At 42.8% G+C, this 23,094-nt stretch overlaps 1 protein-coding gene across 2 annotated transcripts; it reads left to right on the forward strand.

The window, feature by feature from the left end:
- Positions 1–4,542: 4,542 nt before the first annotated feature.
- On the forward strand, positions 4,543–22,376 carry defi8 (Differentially expressed in FDCP 8 homolog). Of its 2 annotated transcripts, NM_001173570.1 has the most exon segments (12): positions 4,543–4,678; positions 8,531–8,656; positions 10,580–10,677; positions 10,904–11,053; positions 13,198–13,339; positions 13,677–13,841; positions 14,348–14,475; positions 15,065–15,178; positions 15,667–15,747; positions 20,270–20,410; positions 20,563–20,672; positions 20,969–22,376. In NM_001173570.1, coding segments are annotated over 11 exon segments (1,335 nt in total). In that variant the 5' UTR covers positions 4,543–4,678; positions 8,531–8,544; the 3' UTR covers positions 21,063–22,376.
- Positions 22,377–23,094: the final 718 nt, after the last annotated feature.

Here is a 23,094-nt window from a genome sequence, read left to right on the forward strand (position 1 = left end):
AAAAAGAGCAAACACTAGGGCTCTCATGGAATGAGTTTGACACCGCTGATCTACAAGATAGCCTGCTGAAGGCCTTCCAATTACAAACTTATCTGTATGGTCTAAAATAGCTAGGCAATCCTGGTCCTGGAGTGTCACAGGCACCTCATGTTTGTATTTAACTGACCTGGAAGACCAGGTGAGTTGAATTTAGGCAATCACTGAACTGATCAATTAGTTTAGATGGTCAGGTGTGGTGTTGGATCAATCTGGTTGCTTACCCCTGTTCTAAAAGGAGGCTGGAACTCTAGTGCATACTGTTAGAGCCAATTGATTTGCAGGACGAGGAGGAACAGGTAAAATGTGGAGAGCGCTGCAAATTTGACACATTCAAAAATGAATCAATCCCAAGAGAACACCTGCACTTCTTGAAGAAACAGGAAGAGCAGTGACTCGCTCGCTGGTTAGAGAGATGGAGGCTGTTGGTGTTCTCTCCTACAATGTATGGGGCCAGTCGGCTGGGTGGATCACATGCTGGCGATGCCTCAGCACTTAGAGCCTGTGGCAAGGGGCCCTGAACAGAGCAGCTCTTTATACAGTATCACAGAACACACAGACCTTGTCATAGCCTCTCTAATCTCAAAAATGCATCCCCACATAACACAGTAGGCCTGCCACCTCCAGCTTCCTCATGCTGTAAATAAACACAGCAAAAAAAAGCAATGTCCTCTCACTGTCAACTGCGTTTATTTTCAGCAAATTTAACATGTAAATATTTGTATGAACATAAGATTCAACAACTGAGACATAAACTGAACAAGTTCCACAGACGTGACTAACAGAAATGGAACAATGTGTCCCTGAACAAAGAGGGAGTCAAAAGTAACAGTCAGTATCTGGTGTGGCAACCAGCTGCATTAAGTACTGCAGTGCATCTCCTCATGGACTGCACCAGATTTGCCAGTTCTTGCTGTGAGATGTTACCTCACTCTTCCACCAAAGCACCTGCAAGTTCCTGGACATTTCTGGGGGGGAATGGCCCTAGCCCTCACCCTCCGATCCTACAGGTCCCAAATGTGCTCAATGGGATTGAGATCCAGGCTCTTCGCTGGCCATGGCAGAACACTGACATTTGTGTCTTGTAGGAAATCACACACAGAATGAACAGTATGGCTGGTGGCATTGTCATGCTGGAGGGTCATGTCAGGATGAGCCTGCAGGAAGGGTACCACATGAAGGAGGAGGATGTCTTCCCTGTAACGCACAGCGTTGAGATTGCCTACAATGACAACAATCAAAGTCCGATGGTGCTGTGACACAACGCCCCAGACCATGACGGGCACTCCACCTCCAAATCGATCCCGCTCCAGAGTACAGGCCTCGGTTTAACGCTCATTCCTTCGACGATAAACACAAATCCGACCATCACCCCTGGTGAGATAAAACCGCGACTCGTCAGTGAAGAGCACTTTTTGCCAGTCCTGTCTGGTCCAGCGACAGTGGGTTTGTGCCCATAGGTGACGTTGTTGCCATAGGTGAGATCTTGCATGGAGCCCCAGGCCGAGGGAGATTGACAGTTCTTTTGAGTTTCTTCCATTTGTGAATAATCGCACCAACTGTTGTCACCTTCTCACCAAGCTGCTTGGCGATGGTCTTGTAGCCCATTCCAGCCTTGGGTAGGTCTACAATCTTGTCCCTGACATCCTTGGAGAGCTCTTCGGTCTTGGCCATGGTGGAGAGTTTGGAATCTGATTGATTGATTGCTTCTGTGGACAGGTGTCTTTTATACAGGTAACAAGCTGAGATTAGGAGCACTCCCTTTAAGAGTGTGCTCTAATCTCAGCTCGTTACCTGTATAAAAGACACCTGGGAGACAGAAATCTTTCTGATTGAGAGGGGGTCAAATACTTATTTCCCTCATTAAAATGCAAATCATTTTCTAACATTTTTGACATGCGTTTTTCTGGATATTTTGTTGTTATTCTGTCTCTCACTGTTCAAATAAACCTACCATTAAAATTATAGACTGATCATTTCTTTGTCAGTGGGCAAACGTACAAAATCAGCAGGGGATCAAATACTTTTTTCCCCTCACTGTAACTGTGACCTTAATTGCCTACCGTCTGTAAGCTGTTAGTGTCTTAACGACCGTTCCACAAGGGCGTTGTGCCTGACCATGCAGTCGTGGGTGAACAGGGAGTACAGATAATGTAATCTCTATTACACTCCACACTGCCCTTTCCCACCTGGACAAAAGGAACACTTACGTCAGAATGCTATTCATTTACTACAGCTCAGTGTTCAACACCATAGTGCCCTCAAAGCTCATCACTAAGCTAAGGATCCTGGGACTAAACACCTCCCTCTGCATCTGGATCCTGGACTTCCTAACGGGCCGCCCCCAGGTGGTGAGGGTAGGTAACAACACATCTGCCACGCTGATCTTCAACACTGGAGCTCCCCAGGGGTGCGTGCTCAGTCCCCTCCTGTACTCCCTGTTCACCCACGACTGCATGGCCAGGCACGACTCCAACACCATCATTAAGTTTGCAGACGACACAACAGTGGTAGGCCTGATCACCGACAACGACAAGACAGCCTATAGGGAGGAAGTCAGAGACCTGGCCGGGTGGTGCCAGAATAACAATCTATCCCTCAACGTAACCAAGACTAAGGAGATCATTGTGGACTACAGGAAAAGGAGGACAGAGCCCGCCCCATTCTCATCGACGGGGCTGTAGTGGAGCAGGTTGAGAGCTTCAAGTTCCTTGGTGTCCACATCAAAAACAAACTAGAATGGTCCAAACACACCAAGACAGTCGTGAAGAGGGCACAACAAAGCCTATTCCCCCCAGGAAACTAAAAGGATTTGGCATGGGTCCTCAGATCCTCAAAAGGTTCTACAGCTGCAACATCGAGAGCATCCTGACTGGTTGCATCACTGCCTGATACGGCAACTGCTCGGCCTCTGACCGCAAGGCACTACAGAGGGTAGTGTGTACGGCCCAGTACATCACTGGGGCTAAGCTGCCTGCCATCCACGACCTCTACACCAGTCGGTGTCAGAGGAAGGGCCTAAAAATTGTCAAAGACCCCAGCCCCAGCTCTCTACTACCGCATGGAAAGCGGTACCGGAGTGCCAAGTCTAGGACAAAAAGGCTTCTCAACAGTTTTTACCCCCAAGCCATAAGACTCCTGAACAGGTAACCAAATGGCTACCCAGACTATTTGCATCGTGTGCCCCCCCAACCCCTCTTTTTACGCTGCTGCTACTCTCTGTTTATCATATATGCATAGTCACTTTAACTATATATTCATGTACATACTACCTCAATTGGGCCAACCAACCAGTGCTCCCGCACAGTGGCTAACCGGGCTATCTGCATTGTATCGAAGCGAGCATAGAAGTGATTTAGCTCGTCTGGTAGGCTCATGTCACTGGGCAGCTCGCGGCTGTGCTTCCCTTTGTAGTCTGTAATAGTTTGCAGGCCCAGCCACATCCAACGAGCGTCGGAGCCGGTGTAGTATGATTCAATCTTAGTCCTGTATTGGCGCTTTGCCTGTTTGATGGTTCGTCTGAGGGCATAGCGGGATTTCTTATAAGCGTCAGGGTTAGAGTCCCACTCCTTGAAGGCGGCAGCTCTACCCATTAGCTCAGTGCGGATGTTGCCTGTAATCCATTATTTCTGGTTGGGGTATGTACGTACAGTCACTGTGGGGACGACCTTATTGATGAAGCCAGTGACTGATGTGGTGCACTCCTCAATGCCATCGGAGGAATCCCTGAACATATTCCATTCTGTGCTAGCAAAACAGTCCTGTAACTTAGCATCTGCGTCATCTGACCACTGTGCCCTTATTGACCGAGTGAATGGTGTTCCTGCTTTAGATAATCCAGCAGCAAGATCCAGCAGAAATTGGGAGAGTTCAGTACAACAGTTGAAATAATTAGATTAGATAGATCTTCCTCGATGGTACTATTTGTTCTCTCCTGCTAAAGGAAACAAGGAGGAAAGATGATAATAGAGGGGCACAGGAAGGAAGTTATAGCCAGATAACACTGCCATAAATGGTAGAGGAAAAGTATTTGACACTGTTAGCAAAGTAAAGGCCATATCTAGTTCTGTTAACACATTATAGAGGAGAGATGAGAAGAGCTACTTGAGAGGTGGCTCTATAATGTGACCCCCCAACACAAAAGCAAGATTTATCTTTTCCTTTCTTGCTCTGGCATTCATGAGCTGACGATGACCCTGTTGGTTTAAAACAAGCAGATAATGACCCGAAAAAGCACTGTCCCAAAGCAATCTTCACCAAATGCTAGTCAGATTTGTGTAGCTCAATTTTTTGAGGCGTTAAACCAGAGCTAGTGATACAAGAAACAAAATGCCACGTTATACAGGTTGATTTATGAATGTTGTATCATGCACGCATGCATCAAGTGCATACCAATACTGCCTCCAAAACACCAGTCATGGCTGTTGTTACATAAACTGCTCGCGAGGTATCGCTGCAGAGCAGTATTCCTGCGCTGACACATCCTGAGAAAATATTGGCATCATTCTGTGTGATGCTGATGACAGAGAATCCAAGAAGGATACAGGATATATTTGCGAATAAAACTGAATGCACAGCGTTTAAAGTGTCCAACATCAATCACATACGGATGAAATCTTGTTGTTTGGAGGTCGACAATGGGGTAATTATCTGTCTAGGGAATGTTAGCTAGCAAGTAGTCTAGCTAGCTAAGCTAACGACAGTTTTGCTAGCTAGCTAGCTAGCTAATATTTACAGTGATTTTAGTTTTTATAGTTAACAATGTTGATAACATTGCCGTTTAAAGTTGTGGCTGCCTGGCTAATGCAACTCTTCAAATGTTTTAAAACTCGGAACCTTCTTACGTGCTACCCTTTCGTTTCGTAGGTAACGTTAGCTAACTAGCTAATTGAGATCCTATTAAATTACTAGATAGAGGGCTACTGTGTATAAACTCTTGAAGTTCCAGTATGGAGTGATTATGGCAGCCATATTGGTCAGGGAGATATCCAAAACAGTCTAAATTGGATAAACGACAGTTGAGGCATACTCCTGATTTTAGTTATGCAGAAAAATAAAAGTAAGGCATGTGATATCAAAAATGATTTAATAGAATTGTCAACCTAAAATATTGTCATAGAATTATACGGGTTGTATACCAATTGTCTGTATACAACAAAGTCGTGGACTCAGTGGCTTCGACTCAAGTAACAAATTTGATGACTTAATAGAAAATAAAATGACTCGACTTTGGCCTGAGATTGATGAATTAAAATTATCTGGCCAGGTTTTCTAATGTTTTGTCACTCATTTTGTGGCACAAAGTATACGTGGATTGACTTCCACAAGTAGCCAGAGACAGAAGCTGCAGCGTCGCCCTTGCAAAATACCTGCAACAGATTGGCTAGTGAAACGCACACGCGGCACTCTGATTGGACTAGCAAACTGTCAATCATCACAGGTCGGATGAGCTAGCGAAGCGATTGATGATTTGCTGTGCAACTATACGATCGAGTGCAGCGCAAACGTCTAATTGTAGGAAGAGACGATTGTCATAATAAATAAATATGCAGCGCCAAAAAAAAATTGGTGATCAAGAATATTAACGGTTTACTTTGTAAACTTACCAGCAATGGGGCAACACTTATTATCATAGGCCTACTGGTGTTTTGGTATGTAACAATTGCTTGAAATTGGTAATTTACTTATGAAGCTGGCATTGGGAATTTGTTGTTAAAATGTATTATTACTGTGGCGAAGACGCACCATAGCCTCCTGCGCGGATTTTCACTTGTTGCTCTCCAAACTCCTGCTAGTGAAGAGCGCTTTTTTACCGGGTGGGTATAATTCTTGGAAAGTTCCAACAGGAATCTGTTCCAACAACTTCGTAAATAACAAGGTTGCCAACAAACAACGCATACAAAGTTGTATAGCGGCAGAATATGATTTTGTATTCATTTTATTTTATTTCACCTTTATTTAACCAGGTAGGCAAGTTGAGAACAAGTTCTCATTTACAATTGCGACCTGGCCAAGATAAAGCAAAGCAGTTCGACAACATACAACAACACAGAGTTACACATGGAGTAAAACAAATATACAGTCAATAATACAGTAGAAAAATAAGTCTATGTACGATGTGAGCAAATGAGGTGAGATAAGGGAGGTAAAGGCAAAGAAGTCCATGGTGGCAAAGTAAATACAATATAGCAAGTAAAACACTGGAATGGTAGATTTGTAGTAGAAGAAAGTGCAAAGTAGAAATAGAGATAATGGGGTGCAAAGGAGCAAAATAAAATAAATAAATACAGTAGGGGAAGAGGTAGTTGTTTGGACTAAATTATAGATGGGCTATGTACAGGTGCAGTGATCTGTGAGCTGCTCTGACAGCTTGTGCTTAAAGCTAGTGAGGGAGATAAGTGTTTCCAGTTTCAGAGATTTTTGTAGTTCGTTCCAGTCATTGGCAGCAGAGAACTGGAAAGAGAGACGGCCAAAGGAGGAATTGTTTTGGGTGTGACCAGAGAGATATACCTGCTGGAGCGCGTGCTACAGGTAGGTGCTGCTATGGTGACCGGTGAGCGGAGATAAGGGGGGACTTTACCTAGCAGGGTCTTGTAGATGACCTGGAGCCAGTGGGTTTGGCGACGATTATGAAGCGAAGGCCAGCCAAAGATACCGGGTAGGGAGTGGGCTATTTCATTAAGTTTTTCACTCACCACGTTTTATTCTGAAAAATGTCTGTCCACACTCTGGTAGCCTATGGACAAACATTAAGAATAAGTTACATGGTGAGTTGATGCCTATTCGGAAGCTAGGTGAATTGATCATGTTACTTTGTATGCGTTTGTTGGCAACCTTGTACTTTACAAAGTTTTTGTTACAGATTCCTGTTGGAACGTTCCACAAATTATACCCACCCCCATTTTCCTGTTGTTTAAACGTTTGCTGTTGCTTTCACGCGTTGAAATGCATTGGCCCTATGAGGTAAATCTATATTCCATCGAATACTAAAATAATTGCTAAAGTTTCATAATTCTATCCCCATACCGTTTATTGCAACACGTAGACATGTCTGTTTCTGGTTTGATGAACATACGATCGATACCATTTCATTTAGCCAACCATTAGTTACTCTGCTGTGAGTTGGCGCGATGTGTATAGTGCACATGAACGTTCGTAAGACTCATGAGGTTGAAGTTCTGTTTATTTAATTAAATGTATGGTTTCCTTTGTTCATATTCCCTGGGTTATGTCGGAGTTCTGTGTGTCTGTGTCATATGTCTCTGTCATGTTTGTTGTGCGTGAACAAATGATTGTTCCATGAATGCATGGTGTTGAAATATAATGAATAATCATTAAGTCTGATTTAAGACGGATGTGGAAATGTCCTTTTACATTTTAGAACCAGTTTATTGGTTGTAATTGCTAATTGTATGGTCTTGGGTGCCAAGTGCTTATATAATGTAGGTCTTCCTGTTAGATTCGATTTGCTTTCTCAGGGGGAGGCTGTACAGTCTGGCCCTCTACCTGTGTCTGTTCAGAGTGTATCAGGCTTAACCTGCCCTGAGGCTATTTCTTTTGGGTTATTGCCGGTGTATATTAGGTAAATCTATTTGTATATTTTGTATGATATGGCGCTTTCACCATTGGATCACCAAGACATGTAAATAGGTCTACACTCTGAGCGTCTTCTGCTGATGTCACGCCCTTATGACTGCTGCAAGGTCCCTATTTTACAATTACATCATCAAGAATGTGCTGTAGACAAAATAGTCAAAAGGTATGTTTTGTAGACTCAATAAATGAACAAAGATTTGTAGTTGAACAAGGCGTTGCGTCTATAGTTTTATTTTTTTTAACTTGAGACTTGACTTGCTCTTAGAATGCACGACTTGGACTTGACTCGAGTCTTGACCCGTTCTACTTGGGACTCGAGGCTCATCTTGTGACTTGACACTTGCTTGTGACTCGAATAATAGTGACTTGGTCCCACCTCTGATAAAATACCTTCTAAAATGCATGTAAAATCATAAAATAGTGTTTGTGGACATGTTTAGGCTTTAAGTCAAAGCAAAAACGGTGACAACCCCCTAAACTATTACTTTTAATGGGGGTCTTGCTTGTTTTCAGACAGTGCGGTCGCTCATCTGAGCTGATCCTGCAGCTCTGATGACTGTGCTACGGTTATGTGTCTGTTGTCATAATGCAAATGACGTGTCAATATCTGATCCCTACAAGACATCATAACATGGCATATCAACCATGCCTGAGTACCAATCCTCTGTACCCATGTCCTCATGCTTATGGTAGTTCACCTTCATCTATAAAACAGGGAAGATCAACACTCACAGTATCAAATACCAAAGCAATAAATGGCAATACAGCCTTATTGACTGGATAGAAAATAACCACTTTGTCCTTGAGGGAGTGTCAAGTGAGAGCGACCCGTTGTCTAGTCCATGTGTCTCTCGTCCTTCTGGTTCATGACTGTTTGCCCATGTGTTGTCTTCCACAGATGTAGCCGGTGAGATGGAATATCATGAGAGACCTGCTTCTTTTCGCCAAGCCCGCCTCAACCCCTTTGACCGGGGGGAGGAGGAGGAGGGCGGCCCCCCAGGGGGTAAAATCCCCCCTCAAGATGGTGAGTTTGACTGGTGGGTTGGGTAGTAGCCTAGTTCATTGATGGGTCCCAGTATACATGTGAAATGAATTAACACCAGTGCTGAATGTGATTGCCATGTGATGAGAAGAGAATGCAGAGGCAGATTCTGTGTGTCTTACTCATCTCAGCAAAGGCCTGGAGAATGGATGGGCTGATGACACTGCAGCAGTATTGCAGTAGCCTGGTGTGAAGTCAGTTCATGTTGTCTGTGCAGCCAGGCTGCATCTGCAAGATTAAAGCTGCAACCGGTACCAGAGCAAGCTTTGTCTGCAGAATTATAGTCTGCAAGAGATGGAACAATCTATACATTTTGAAATGATGTGACTGACTGTACAGCTGAACAACAGCATAGACTGAAAGAGGAAGAAGGCTGCTGTTTTTTCACATCTCTGTTGCTTAATATCTGATTTAGTACCACTCTTGCAACAGCGCCCTAACCATTATGAGCTCATCAACAACACCAACTGACCCTGGATCTGTAGTTGTGGGCCAAAAGTAATGAGAGGAACTGAGACAGGAGCATTAGGTAGTACTGTGGTTCAGAACGATTCCTGTAATCATATGCCTACACTTAGCTCAGTTCACTAGAACACTGTCTAGGCTTCAGCTGCATCTGTCTGCCTCTCCAGCTCTCTCTGGCAGCCAGCGACTCAGGATATCTTGTCTCTCACTACCATGATGCCATCTGAGGTGTATGCAGGTACAAACAATGTGCAGGCCTAGATAGGGAGATTAGCTATGGGTTTACTTGATACAGGCTAATTTGAGACCACTACCTGCTGAATGTTGTTTGTTTGTTTAATGATATGTTCTTTCTTTAGGTCTATCTGATGAACTAGTCAGTTGTTAGACATCCAAAATGCTTCTTGCCGGGGGTAGACATCTGTTTGTGGTCCAGGCTAACTGTTGATGTAATTGCAAAGTCATGTAGCATCTCTGTATTTTCAGAATTATGTTATGATAGGAGGGGAATCTTGTCCCTCTGGATCTTTAGCCCTAATAGATCTGTTTCTTACTGTGTTGAGGCGTCTGTTACAGCCAAAAGTAAACGCTTTGGGAAGCACATTTTTATCAGGAAGTGGTCTTTGGCGATGTAGAAGCTTAGAGCTTCAAAGAGGTTAGCCCTCATGCAATATCTGGTACTCTGTACCCTGACACAAAACCACACAAAATGGCTTAAAGCCTCTCTCAGGTTCCTCAAAGGCTTTCAATATTTGATCAGTTTACATGCCCCCAGGCCTACCAGCACTCCCTTTGATTTAATGACTGAAGAGCTGAACTGTGTATGTTCTGGTGCTGAAGTTGGGAGCCAAGCTAAACCAAGAAGAACTTTCTTTATCAGATTGTCAGAATGCTTTGATCTGTGTGATTAGTCTGGTAATACAGAATCCCACGTTTGAGTTGGTGTCAGAAAATAAAGCTTCTATCTGGCATGACTTGCCTTTGTACTATAATTCTAAGTTCTTTGTTGTCAAACCCTTTAATGAAGTAGCATAAACGTGTCCCAAATAATTTTACGTAGAAGAATAAGATTATTGCAAATCAGGGACGATAGCCTTTGTTAAATCCAATAGGTGAGGTGGAAACTCCACATCCAGGCCCACATCCGACTGTTAGGTTAGTCATATCTGCCTGTTAATCTTGAGGCTGTATAGCCTTAAGTCTGTTACCTAGTAACCTTTAGCACTTCAAAGGCAGTAGTCCTTCCCTGTTTCCCTCTGGTTTTAAACAGAGCACGTATTTATATAAAAACAGTATCTTCTGACTGCTTTATCCACTGAGTGAAACTCCTTTTAGACAAATGTCGTGTGTGTGTGTGTGTGTGTGTGTGTGTGTGTGTGTGGTGTGTGTGTGCGAGAGGGAGAACAATGCTTACAGTACTTCTTGTCTGTCTTTCCTCAGAGCTGAGACCTGAGCTCTTCTCCTCTGAGAGCCGAAGCCAGAGTTTGGTCCGAGCCATGGACCTGGGACTGGCAGAGGACCACTTCTCTCGACCTGTCGTAAGGACAATCCTTATACGGCCATTTTGGATGTTGGTGAACCACTGACCAGTCAGTGTGGTTGCATGAAAAGTATTTCTTAGTGAAAACACGACTGTGATGGATACACTTGTCTATGTGCAGTTTAAATGGCAATCAGTATGTGTTAATGTGAGATTTGGTGCCGTGTCTGCCCATGCATGAACTTATGTGTGTTTGTGTGTTTCTACTGTATGTCCTTGTGCAGGACTCGTTTGTAGCATTGGACATTGAGCAGCTGAAGATGGCCATAGAGGAGTGTAAGAGATTAATCCTGGAGCTGCCTGAGCATTCAGAGAGACAGAAGGACACTGTGGTCAAACTCATCCACCTACGGCTCAAACTACAGGAGCTCAAGGTAAGACCAGGGGAGGCTGGAGGGATGTATTGAACTACCCAGAGGCCATGAGTTAAGGGGGTAAGAAATTAGTAATGGGAGGTAGATGGCAAGAAGGTAGTCGTATCTACGTAGACGAGTCGACCAACTTAAAAAAAAACAAGTACAAAATGTTTTCAGAGCACTTACTTGTGAACTGTGTATGCATGAAAGCCATTCACAAATCATTCACTACCTCTTGAAATGTCAATACAATATTAGTGTGTAACATACAGTGCCTTCAGAAAGTGGTCACACCCCTTGACTTTTTCCACATTTTGTTGTTTTACAGCCTAAATTTTAAATTTATTAAATTGAGATGTTGGGTCACTGGCCTACACCCAATACCCAATAATGTCAAAGTGGAATTATGTTTTTGAAAAGCTGAAATAATGAAAAGCTGAAATGTCTTGAGTCAATAACTATGCAACCCCTTTGTGATGGCAAGCCTAAATAAGTTCAGGAGTAAACATTTGCTTTACAAGTCACAAAAGTTGCATGGAATCAATAATGGTGTGCAATAATCGTGTTTAACATAACTGTTTTAAATGACTACCTTATCACTGTACCCCACACTCACAATTAACTGTAAGGTCCCTCAGTCGACCAATGAATTTCAAACACAGATTCAACCACAAAGACCAGGGAGGTTTTCCAATGCCTTGCAAAGAAGGGCACCTATTGGTAGTTGAGTAAAAAAACCAGACATTGAAATATCTCTTTGAGCGCATGGTAAACGTATTAATTACACTTTGGATGGCATATCAATACGCTCAGTCACTACAATGATACAGGCGCCCTTCCTAACTCAGTTGCCGGAGAGGAAGGAGACCGCTCAGGGATTTCACCATGAGGCCAATGGTGACTTTAAAACAGTTACAGAGTTTAAAGGCTTTGATAGGAGTAAACTGAAGATGGATCATCAACATTGTAGCTACTCTACAATACGAACCTTAATGCCAGATTAAAAAGAAGGATGCCTGTACGGAATAAGAATATTCCAAAACATGCATCCTGTTTGCAACAAGGCACTAAAGTAAAACTGTAAAAAATGTGGCTAAGAAATTAACTTCATGTCCTGAATACAAAGTGTTATGTTTGGGGCAAACACAACACGTCACTGAATACCACTCTACATATTTCAAGCATGGTGGTGGCTGCATCATGTTATGGGTATGCTTGTCATCGGCAAGGACTAGTGAGTTCTTTTTAGCATAAAAATAAATGGTATAGAGCTAAGCACAGGCTAAATCCTAGAGGAAAACCTGGTTCAGTCTGCTTTCCAACAGACTCTGGGAGACAAATTCACCTTTCAGCAGGACAATAACCTAACACACAAGGCTAAATATACACTGGAGTTGCTTACCAAGATGACGTTGAATGTTCCTGAGTGGCCTAGTTAGTTTTTACTTAAATCAACTTGAAAATCTATGGCAAGACTTGAAAATGGCTGTCTAGCGATGATCAACAACCAACTTTATAGAGCTTGAAGAATTTTAAAAAGATGGAACAATCCAGGTTGCAAAGTGCTTAGACTTACCCGAAAAGACTCAGCTGTAATCACTGCAAAAGGTGATTCTAACATGTATTGACTCGGGGGTCTGAATACTTATGTAAATGAGATGTTTCTGTATTTTGTTTTCAAAATATTTGCAAAACTTTGTAAAACATGTTTTCACTTTGTCATTATGGGGTATTGTCTTTAGATGGGTGAGAGAGGAGAAATCAATTTAAAGAATTTTTCATTTAGGCTGTAACAACAAAATGTGGAATAAGACAAGGGGTATGAATACCTTCTGAAGGCACTGTAAGTCTAGTTTTGCTCTTCGTGTCCATGTTTCCTCATTTTATGTCAGACTCTCTCTGTGTTTGTCACATCTAACTTAAAAAAAGAACATGTGAAACCACCCCTTTATATCTCATGCAGTGTCTGGATTCTGATGGGATTGCCTGAATTGTTTTAAATATGGGTTGTTTTGGTGTCATTCACACACTGAGAATGAGGGGTTGAAAGTGCTGCAGTGAACTCGTCCAGTTGATTAACAGAGACTGTAGTGTAGGCCTCTGACACAATGCTGTGCTCTTGTGCTGCGTTCTGATTGGCTCTGCTCCTTCTCACTCAACAGGACCCTGAAGAGGATGAGCCAAACCTGAGGGTGCTATTGGAGCATCGTTTCTCCAAGGAGAAGAGCAAGAGTGTGAAACAGACATGTGACAAGTGCAGCACTATCATCTGGGGCCTCATCCAGACCTGGTACACCTGCGCAGGTAGGAGTGCATTAAAACTAAGCCAAAATGTTCTCAGTGGTAAAACCTCATGGACACTGAACTGTTACAGCTGTATGGTTGAACTTGGGTAAACATATAAAAGAGAGAGCATTGCTAAGCAACCAAAACTGAATGGCGTTCAGTTGCTAGGCAACACTGCCCTCCTGAGGCCTTCTATTGGTCAACGGTGGCCCTGATGAATTAATTGAGTTGGAGAGAGAAATTGAATGAATTGGTGTACTGTATGGCCAACTTTCTCTCAAATCTTAAGTCATATATTGAATTTTAAAACAGTAGTAGCTGTTGACTAATCTCTGTCCCCCTGTTCCTCTCGCAGGTTGTTACTACCGTTGCCATAGCAAGTGCTTGAACCTCATCAACAAGCCCTGTGTGAGGTCAAAGGTCAGCCACCAGTCAGAGTACGAGCTCAGCATCTGCCCAGAGATCGGGCTGGACCGGCAGGACTACCGCTGTGCCGAGTGCCGCACACCTGTGTCACTAAGTGAGTGTTCAGCCTTTATGAGATCGACTTGATAGCCAATTAGCAGTCAGCACAAATTGAAATATATGGGCATGAAGTCTATGGACCCTTGTTGTATTAATAACACAGAGTTATAAAAGGAATGCCTAACCTCTGGGTCAATGGCCTGTAGGGCTGTGTGGACATTCTTCTCCTCTCACAGACTGTGACTAAACCTACTGTACTGTACAAGATAAACCTGGAGCCCAATAAGTCTTAGTGTTCCTCTGTGGGGATCTGAAGAGATTTAGCTAGAGCACTTAGTCATTCTCAGCTATGTTGAGTTGTAGTATCTCATTAAGAGTTTAATTATGTTGCGGTTAGGAAAATATTTGTTTTGTAATGTGTTGTGACAGTGTTAGTTGCATGATCAGTGAGTTGTGTGTGACTGTGAGAGTTGTCTCTGAGACAGTTACGTCAGTGAGAGTTGTGTGGCGTTATAATCGCTCACGGAGCCCCATGCTGCACTGTATTGTGTTGTCCTGTAGGGGGCGTACCCAGCGAGGCCAGGCAGTGTGACTACACGGGCCAGTACTACTGTAGCACCTGCCACTGGAATGACACCGCTGTCATCCCTGCACGCGTCATCCACAACTGGGAGTTTGAGCCACGCAAGGTACCAAAGAGAGATGCTAATGGAACACTGTTTTTCCTTATCAATATAGATTTTTACCCAACCAGGAACTTCAACAAACTCTACATTATATTACATGATGTTTACCCAACCAGGAACTTCAACAAACTCTACATTATATTACATGATGTTTACCCAACCAGGAACTTCAACAAACTCTACATTATATTACATGATGTTTACCCAACTAGGAACTTCAACAAACTCTACATTATATTACATGATGTTTACACAACTAGGAACTTCAACAAACTCTACATTATATTACATGATGTTTACCCAACTAGGAACTTCAACAAACTCTACATTATATTACATTATGAGCAGCTGGTAAGAGAATGCACCGCTGTTTCCTTTGGTGACTGTGTAATGGATAAAGATCACTGAAGAAGCAGGCCTGAAGCCAGGAATAATAATGATCCTATGATGTTGAGAGCATAGAACCCTATTATAGTGTATCACATGGAGACAGAACACATTAAAACACTGTTGTGTTTTCTTAGCGTCTGTGTTTGACTATTTGCATTCTGTGCAGTTCTATCTAACGGTGTGTCCCCTGCTCTCTGGTCAGGTATGTCGTTCCTCCATGCGTTACCTGGCCCTGATGATTCCTCGGCCTGTATTGAAACTGAGGGAGGTCAACCCACTGCTCTTCAACTTTGTGGAGGAACTAGTGGAGATCAGGGTAGGTGACATATCAGCAACAGGGACTCTTTTTGTGCCATAAATTCATTAAAATGTGTTTTTGTCTTTTTGTACAGTTTTTGGTTTGCCCTCTATTTCCACTCCATATAAACTGGGATGAAGTCTGGGTTTGCTATAGAACTTGTTTTGGGAGCTCTTCCTTGTCTGTACTATCAAACAGTAGACCAGGCTTTTGTTTTCAGGAGATTCTCACCAGTCAGCAGTTCTATTTGTGCCAGTGTGTTTTGTGGTGAGGGTTAGAATACTGAGGCAGACAGACAGCTGTTTCTGTCATTGGGGAGATTGGAGGGCCAGAGAAGGAAAAACACTTGCTTATGGTATATAATAAAAATAGTTCCATGAAATTAGAAGTATGGGGTGGGGGGCACATTCAAAAGCGATTTCCCAAAGAACATGTTGTGTCTGACATTGGCCCATGGAATCAAGGTGTGACTGATGGCTTGTGTGTGAATGTGTTCCTCCCTGCAGAAGCTCCGTCAGGACATCCTACTGATGAAGCCCTACTTCATCACCTGTAAGGAGGCCATGGAGGCACGGCTGCTACTGCAGGTCAGCAACATCCCCGCAATATCAACACATCATCACAACACCCCGACATCATCCCAACACCCCCACGACATCTTCACCACAGCCATAATATCACATAAATATCACATTCCAAAATCAGTATAAAGGATATTGCATTTGCGTCCAGTGCCTTGCATAAGGTTCTTGCAGCAGTATTTATTGTTAAACAACCCAGAGGAACCAATTTTTGCTGAGGTCATGGCTGATAGTATGTGCTGCAACAGCGCCACCCTCTGGCCTTTTATTAATAACATACTGATATAAGAATCAAATCAAGTTTAAATTATCACATGCTTCGTAAACAACAGATGTAGACTAAGTAAAATGCTTACTTACGGGCCCTTCCCAACAATGCAGAATACAATAAAGAAGAAGAAAGAAAAAAAAAATATATATATATATATATATAAGGGAACACTTAAACAACACAATGTAACTCCAAGTCAATCACACTTCTGTGAAATCAAACTGTCCACTTAGGAAGCAACACTGATTGACAATAAATTTCACATGCTGTTGTGCAAATGGAATAGACAACAGGTGGAAATTATAGGCAATTAGCAAGACACCCCCAATAAAGGACTGGTTCTGCAGGTGGGGACCACAGACCACTTCTCAGTTCCTATGCTTCCTGGCTGATGTTTTGGTCACTTTTGAATGCTGCCGGTGCTTTCACTCTAGTGGTAGCATGAGACGGAGTCTACAACCCACACAAGTGGCTCAGGTAGTGCAGCTCATCCAGGATGGCACATCAATGCGAGCTGTGGCAAGAAGGTTTGCTGTGTCTGTCAGCGTAGTGTCCAGAGCATGGAGGCGCTACCAGGAGACAGGCCAGTACATCAGGAGACGTGGAGGAGGCCGTAGGAGGGCAACAACCCAGCAGCAGGACCGCTACCTCTGCCTTTGTGCAAGGAGGAGCAGGAGAAGCACTGCCAGAGCCCTGCAAAATGACCTCCAGCAGGCCACAAATGTGCATATGTCTGCTCAAACGGTCAGAAACTGACTCCATGAGGGTGGTATGAGGGCCTGACGTCCACAGGTGGGGGTTGTGCTTACAGCCCAACACCGTGCAGGACGTTTGGCATTTGCCAGAGAACACCAAGATTGGCAAATTCGCCACTGGCGCCCTGTGCTCTTCACAGATGAAAGCAGGTTCACACTGAGCATGTGACAGACGTGACAGAGTCTGGAGACGCCGTGGAGAACGTTCTGCTGCCTGCAACATCCTCCAGCATGACCGGTTTGGCGGTGGGTCAGTCATGGTGTGGGGTGGCATTTCTTTGGGGGGCCGCACAGCCCTCAATGTGCTCGCCAGAGGTAGCCTGACTGCCATTAGGTACCGAGATGAGATCCTCAGACCCCTTGTGAGACCATATGCTGGTGCGGTTGGCCCTGGGTTCCTCCTAATGCAAGACAATGCTAGACCTCATGTGGCTGGAGTGTGTCAGCAGTTCCTGCAAGAGGAAGGCATTGATGCTATGGACTGGCCCGCCCGTTCCCCAGACCTGAATCCAATTGAGCACATCTGGGACATCATGTCTCGCTCCATCCACCAATGCCACGTTTCACCAGACTGTCCAGGAGTTGGCGGATGCTTTAGTCCAGGTCTGGGAGGAGATCCCTCAGGAGACCATCCGCCACCTCATCAGGAGCACGCCCAGGCGTTGTAGGGAGGTCATACAGGCACGTGGAGGCCACACACACTACTGAGCCTCATTTTGACTTGTTTTAAGGACATTACATCAAAGTTGGATCAGCCTGTAGTGTGGTTTTCCACTTTAATTTTGAGTGTGACTCCAAATCCAGACCTCCATGGGTTGATAAATTGGATTTCCATTGATTATTTTTGTGTGATTTTGTTGTCAGCACATTCAACTATGTAAAGAAAAAAGTATTTAATAAGATTATTTCATTCATTCAGATCTAGGATGTGTTGTTTAAGTGTTCCCTTTATTTTTTTGAGCAGTGTGTGTGTATATATATATACATGCATACATACATACATACATACATACATCACACACACACACACACACACACACACACACACACACACACACACACACACACACACACACACACACACACACAACCGGTCAAACGTTTTAGAACACCTACTCATTCAAAGGTTTTTCTTTATTTTTACTATTTTCCACATTGTAGAATAATAGTGAAGACATCAAAACTATGAAATAGTACATATGGAATCATGTAGTAATCAAAGTGTTATATAAAATATATTTATTTGTTTTTGAGATTGTTCAAATAGCCACCCTTTTCCTTGATGACAACTTTGCACACTCTTGGTATTCTCTCAACCAGATTCACCTGGAATGCTTAACTAACGGTCTTGAAGGAGTTCCCACATATGCTGAGCATTTGTTGGCTGCTTTTCCTTCACTCTGCGGTCTGACTCGTCCCAAACCAGCTCAATTTGGTTGAGGTCGGGGGGGATTGTGGAGGCCAGGTCATCTGATGCAGCACTCCATCACTCTAATTATTGGTAAAATAGTCCTTACACAGCCTGGATTGGTCATTGTCTTGTTGAATTGGTCATTGTCTTGTTGAAAAACAAATGATCGTCTCACTAAGCCCGAACCAGATGGAATGGCGTATCGCTGCAGAATGCTGTGGTAGCCATGCTGGTTAAGTGTGCCTTGAATTCTAAATAAATCACAGACCGTGTCACCAGCAAAGCACCTCCTCCTACTCCATGCTTTACGTTGGGAAATGCACATGCGGAGATCATCCGTTCACCCACACCACGTCTTACAAAGACACGGCGGTTGGGACCAATAATCTCCAATTTGGACTCATCAGACCAAAGGACACATTTTTACCGGTCTAATGTCCATTGCTCGTTTTTCTTGGCCCAAGCAAGTCTCTTCTTCTTTTTGGTGTCCTTTAGTAGTGGTTTCTTTGTAGAAATTCGACCATGATGGTCTGATTCACGCAGTCTCCTCTGAACAGATGATGTTTATGTGTCCGTTACTTGAACTCTGTGAAGTATTTATTTGGGCTGCAATATGAGATGCAGTTAACTCTAATGAACTTATCCTCTGCAGCAGAGGTAACTCTGGGTCTTCCTTTCCTGTTGTGGTCCTCATGAGAGCCAGTTTCATCATAGCGCTTGATGGTTTTTGCGACTGCACTTGAAGAAACTTTCAAAGTTCTTGAAATGTTCTGTATTGACTGCACTTCATGTCTTAAAGTAATGATGAACTGTCATTTCTCTTTGCTTATTTGAGCTGTTTTGAGCTGTTTTTCTGTATACCACCCCTACCTTGTTCACAACAAAACTGATTGGCTCAAGCGCATTAAGAAGGAAATAAATTCCACAAATTAACTTTTAAGAAGGCACACCTGTTAATTGAAATGCATTCCAGATGACTACCTCATGAAGCTGGTTGAGTGAATGCCAAGAATGTGCAAAGCTGTCATCAAGGCAAAGGGTGGCTATTTGAAGAATCTCAAATATAAAATATATTTGGATTTGTTTAACACTTTTTTTGGGGTTACTACATGATTCCATATGTGTTATTTCATAGTTTTGATGTCTTCACTATTATTCTACAATGTAGAAAATATAATAAATTAAGAAAAACCCTTGAATGAGTAAGTGTGTCCAAACTTTTGACCGGTAATGTACATGTTTATAATCATAATAGAAAAAAGCTATTAACACAAGGAATAAGTACACGATGAGCAATGATAGCTTGGCTATAAATACTGAACAAAAACATAAACGCAACATGTAAAGTGTTGGTCCCATGTTTCATGAGCTGAAATAAAAGATTCCAGAAATTGTCCATGTGCACAAAAAGCGTATATTTCTCTCAAATGCTTTGCACAAATGTGTTAGTGAGTATTTCTCTTTTGCCAAGTTAATCCATCCACCTGACCGGTGTGGCATTATCAAGAAGCTGATTATTACACAGGTGCATGTTCATTTAATTGTTTATGGTTCATTGAGCAAGAATGGGAAACAGTGTTTAAACCCTTTACAATGAAGATCTGTGAAGTTATTTGGATTTTTACAAATGATCTTTGAAAGACAGGGTCTTGAAAAAGGGACGTTTATTTTTTTTGCTGAGTTTAGGAAGAGGTAATGGTCTTGGTAATGCTAGACCACATATAAATGTCAATATGCAAGTTATGTGAGTTAATGGGTGACCTCGACGTTACACAGCTACTGTACATTCTTACATGCATACAGTCGTATGTAGGCTTAGTTGTGAGCAGTTATGGTATATGAAACATACAGCACCAGAGGGGATTATTCTAGTTCATATGCAAATGTGAAAAAGTGTTAGAAAATATTGTCCCAGGTTAGGGTTTGTTTTTACAGTGAAAGGGGCTCAAATTTTAGGCATTGCTTTTAGTTATTACATTCTTTTAGTTAACATTCAGTTGGTTTAGAGTCAGTTAACCTAATTTAATGGATATGGAAATGTTTCAGTTCCCTCTGTCTCTCTATATATTTGAATCTCCCTTCCGCTCTCAGCTCCATGATCGCCAGCACTTTGTGGAGAACAATGACATGTACTCGCTGCAGGATTTGATTGACATCTCCAGTGGCAGACTCAGCTGCTCTCTCACAGAGATCCACACTACCTTTGCCAAGCACATCAAACTGGACTGTGACGTGAGTTGTATACAGTACTTGTCTGTCACAAAGGTGAGGAAGAACCCGAATCATTCTGGGGAGAAAACCAATGGAACAGAGCAGGCAGATGTTTTGCTGAAGCTGTAGAGACCTGTGATACTGACCTGTGCCCTGTCTTTTGCCTTCTCCAGCGGTGCCAAGCCAAAGGCTTTGTGTGTGAGCTGTGTAAGGAGGGAGACATCCTGTTCCCGTTTGACAGCCACACCTCAGTGTGCCACGACTGCTCTGCTGTCTTCCACAGGTCAGTCCCTTATCTGTGGACACCAGAGGAGGCTGATGGGAGGAGCTATAGGAAGATGAGCCCATTGTAATGAATGGAATAAATGGAACGGTATCAAACACATCATACATATGGAAACCACATGTTCGACTCTGTTGCATTTATTCCATTCCAGCCATTACATTGAGCCATTCCTCCTATAGCTCCTCCCACCAGCCTCCACTGGCAGACACGTTTATAAGACATATGTAGTGTTCATGTATAATATCAGTGATTGGTTGACACTTGGCTATTTCCTGTGTGCTGTTTCTCTTTAGGGACTGTTTCTATGACAATTCCACAACTTGCCCGAAATGTGCCCGGATGACCGAACGCAAGCACGACGATCCGCCGTATCCGAAAGACACGTAGCCCTGTCGATCTAACCCTGTCACTGTGACTGACCACCTGTGGGAGCGACCATGGCACTTTTTCTTATGTTGAGGACCATCAAGACATTTTTCTGACACAAACATGACTAGCTCTCTCTCTGTTGTTTTGTGGGGATGTTTTCAAGGTACTTTGTTCCAGTTCAGTGGACTACGGAAGATGGTAGCAGGATACTAGAGTTTTATATGATCTGGTAGTGAAGTGTGATACTCTGAGACTGGCTGCATTGTATAGCCCACAGAAACACCCTGAGCACTAAGCCAATGTTGTACAGTATGTGTGTTACTGTGTGAGAATGGGCATCATGGGCATCATGCTGCAGGCATGAACTGCAATGTGGGTCACATAACTGTCTTTACCTCTTAACATTCTAATATCTTTAACTACCCTGAAGTAGGTGTTAAATTCCAATTATCTTAACAAATTAATTTAACAAAACTACCATTCACCTCCAGGCCTTAACTGACATCGATAACAAGAGCCAGGTATTTCTAATGAGGTTAGGTCGTAACTCTTCAAAACTGCTTCCCTATGGGCATGAGGTATTTCACCCCCTCCTGTTGTGAAACAATGTTACGTGATGGACAATGACACTAAAATTGGTTTTGATTATTTGTTTGAACACCACAAAATGATCTGCCTGAAACACTTGAGAAGAGAACATGTGGTTTGTATGTTATGTCTTAGGCAACTTTAATGCAGTACCTTTTTACAGTAGAATTATTGGGCAGTCATGTAAACAATGTCAAGAGGGTAAAGTCAAGGAGAGCTCATGATGTGCTGATTAACTATATCTTAAGGTGACATTGTGTGCTGGAATTCTAATTGAACACTGTGTGCATTTACCCATTGATCAAGTCATCAATTTAACAGTATTTTTGTGGGGTGTTTTGTAGCCTGCCTCAAAATATGGCACATTCTTTGAGCTGACGAATGATACTTCTGGACACATGAGCATGTAAATGTTTATGTTGACAAATTATTTGTTTTAAAATAATGAGTGTTTGGCTGTGTTATGTTTGTCTCTAGGTAATGATCTTGATAACATGCAAGTGTAATGTTCCATGTGTTAGTGAAAATCCAGATATAAACATGAATTCTAAGATCATGTGACGTTAAGCATGAATAGTGTATTAATAAATTCTGTTGTGAGGAGTGTTTTAGCTGACACTGGCAGCCTTTGCCAATGTAGCCCTCTGCTCCAGGCCTAATGCAAATATTACTATGTACCGTGGCCATACTAAATGTTGTTTTGAACAGTGTACCAACAGTAAACTGTTTAAAAAAACAAAAAAACAGCTGAGAGATTGTTTCTGTCTGATCATCGTGGAAAATGTGACCAGTGAATGAGGGGATTCAATTATCTGGCCCGGGTTACCATGGGGGCAGGAGTTTGGACAGGTGTGCGTTCGTTTCAGAACCGGACTGCCTCCCACCTCCGTGGTTCAAAGCCCACGGTGAAGTCGGCTCCAAAGAAAAGTGACATCGCCGAGGCTAGATCAAGCACGTGGAGTAACGAGTAGGATTCGGTATTTTCACATGCACAAGTGATTTATTTTTTTATAAAAACGCTTTATCTGCCTTCCCATCCCAATGAAAACTAGTTAGAAAATTCGAACATATGTTATGGACTGTTATTTATGGAACTTGTTGACAACCTCACAGATTACTGTGAAGTTTGAGAAGGGCGCTCCACCGCTTTCGCTCGTTCATAGACATGTGCACAGCAGCTTGGGTTAATAGAACTCCCTCATTTTCATAAACTTCACTTGTTATTGTTCCACGCATATTGACCAATCGCAAAGTAGCGGTCTGGTCCTTCGAAGGACCCGATGAGGTCGTGGGTATGCACGAACATAAATACACAAAAATGTGAATAATTTAACTAGAATTAATCGAAATTCCTTATTGTACAACTCACAAAACGAATGATTGACAGCAATGATAGATGCATAGATACATATTTGTGAATGTCATTTTTTGTTTACATTATTTTACGTCAGGCTTATATATG

The sequence above is a fragment of the Salmo salar genome, chromosome 11 (genome assembly GCF_965601325.2).
Source record: "Salmo salar chromosome 11, fSalSal1, whole genome shotgun sequence".
In the NCBI taxonomy this organism is placed as follows: Eukaryota; Metazoa; Chordata; class Actinopteri; order Salmoniformes; family Salmonidae; genus Salmo; species Salmo salar.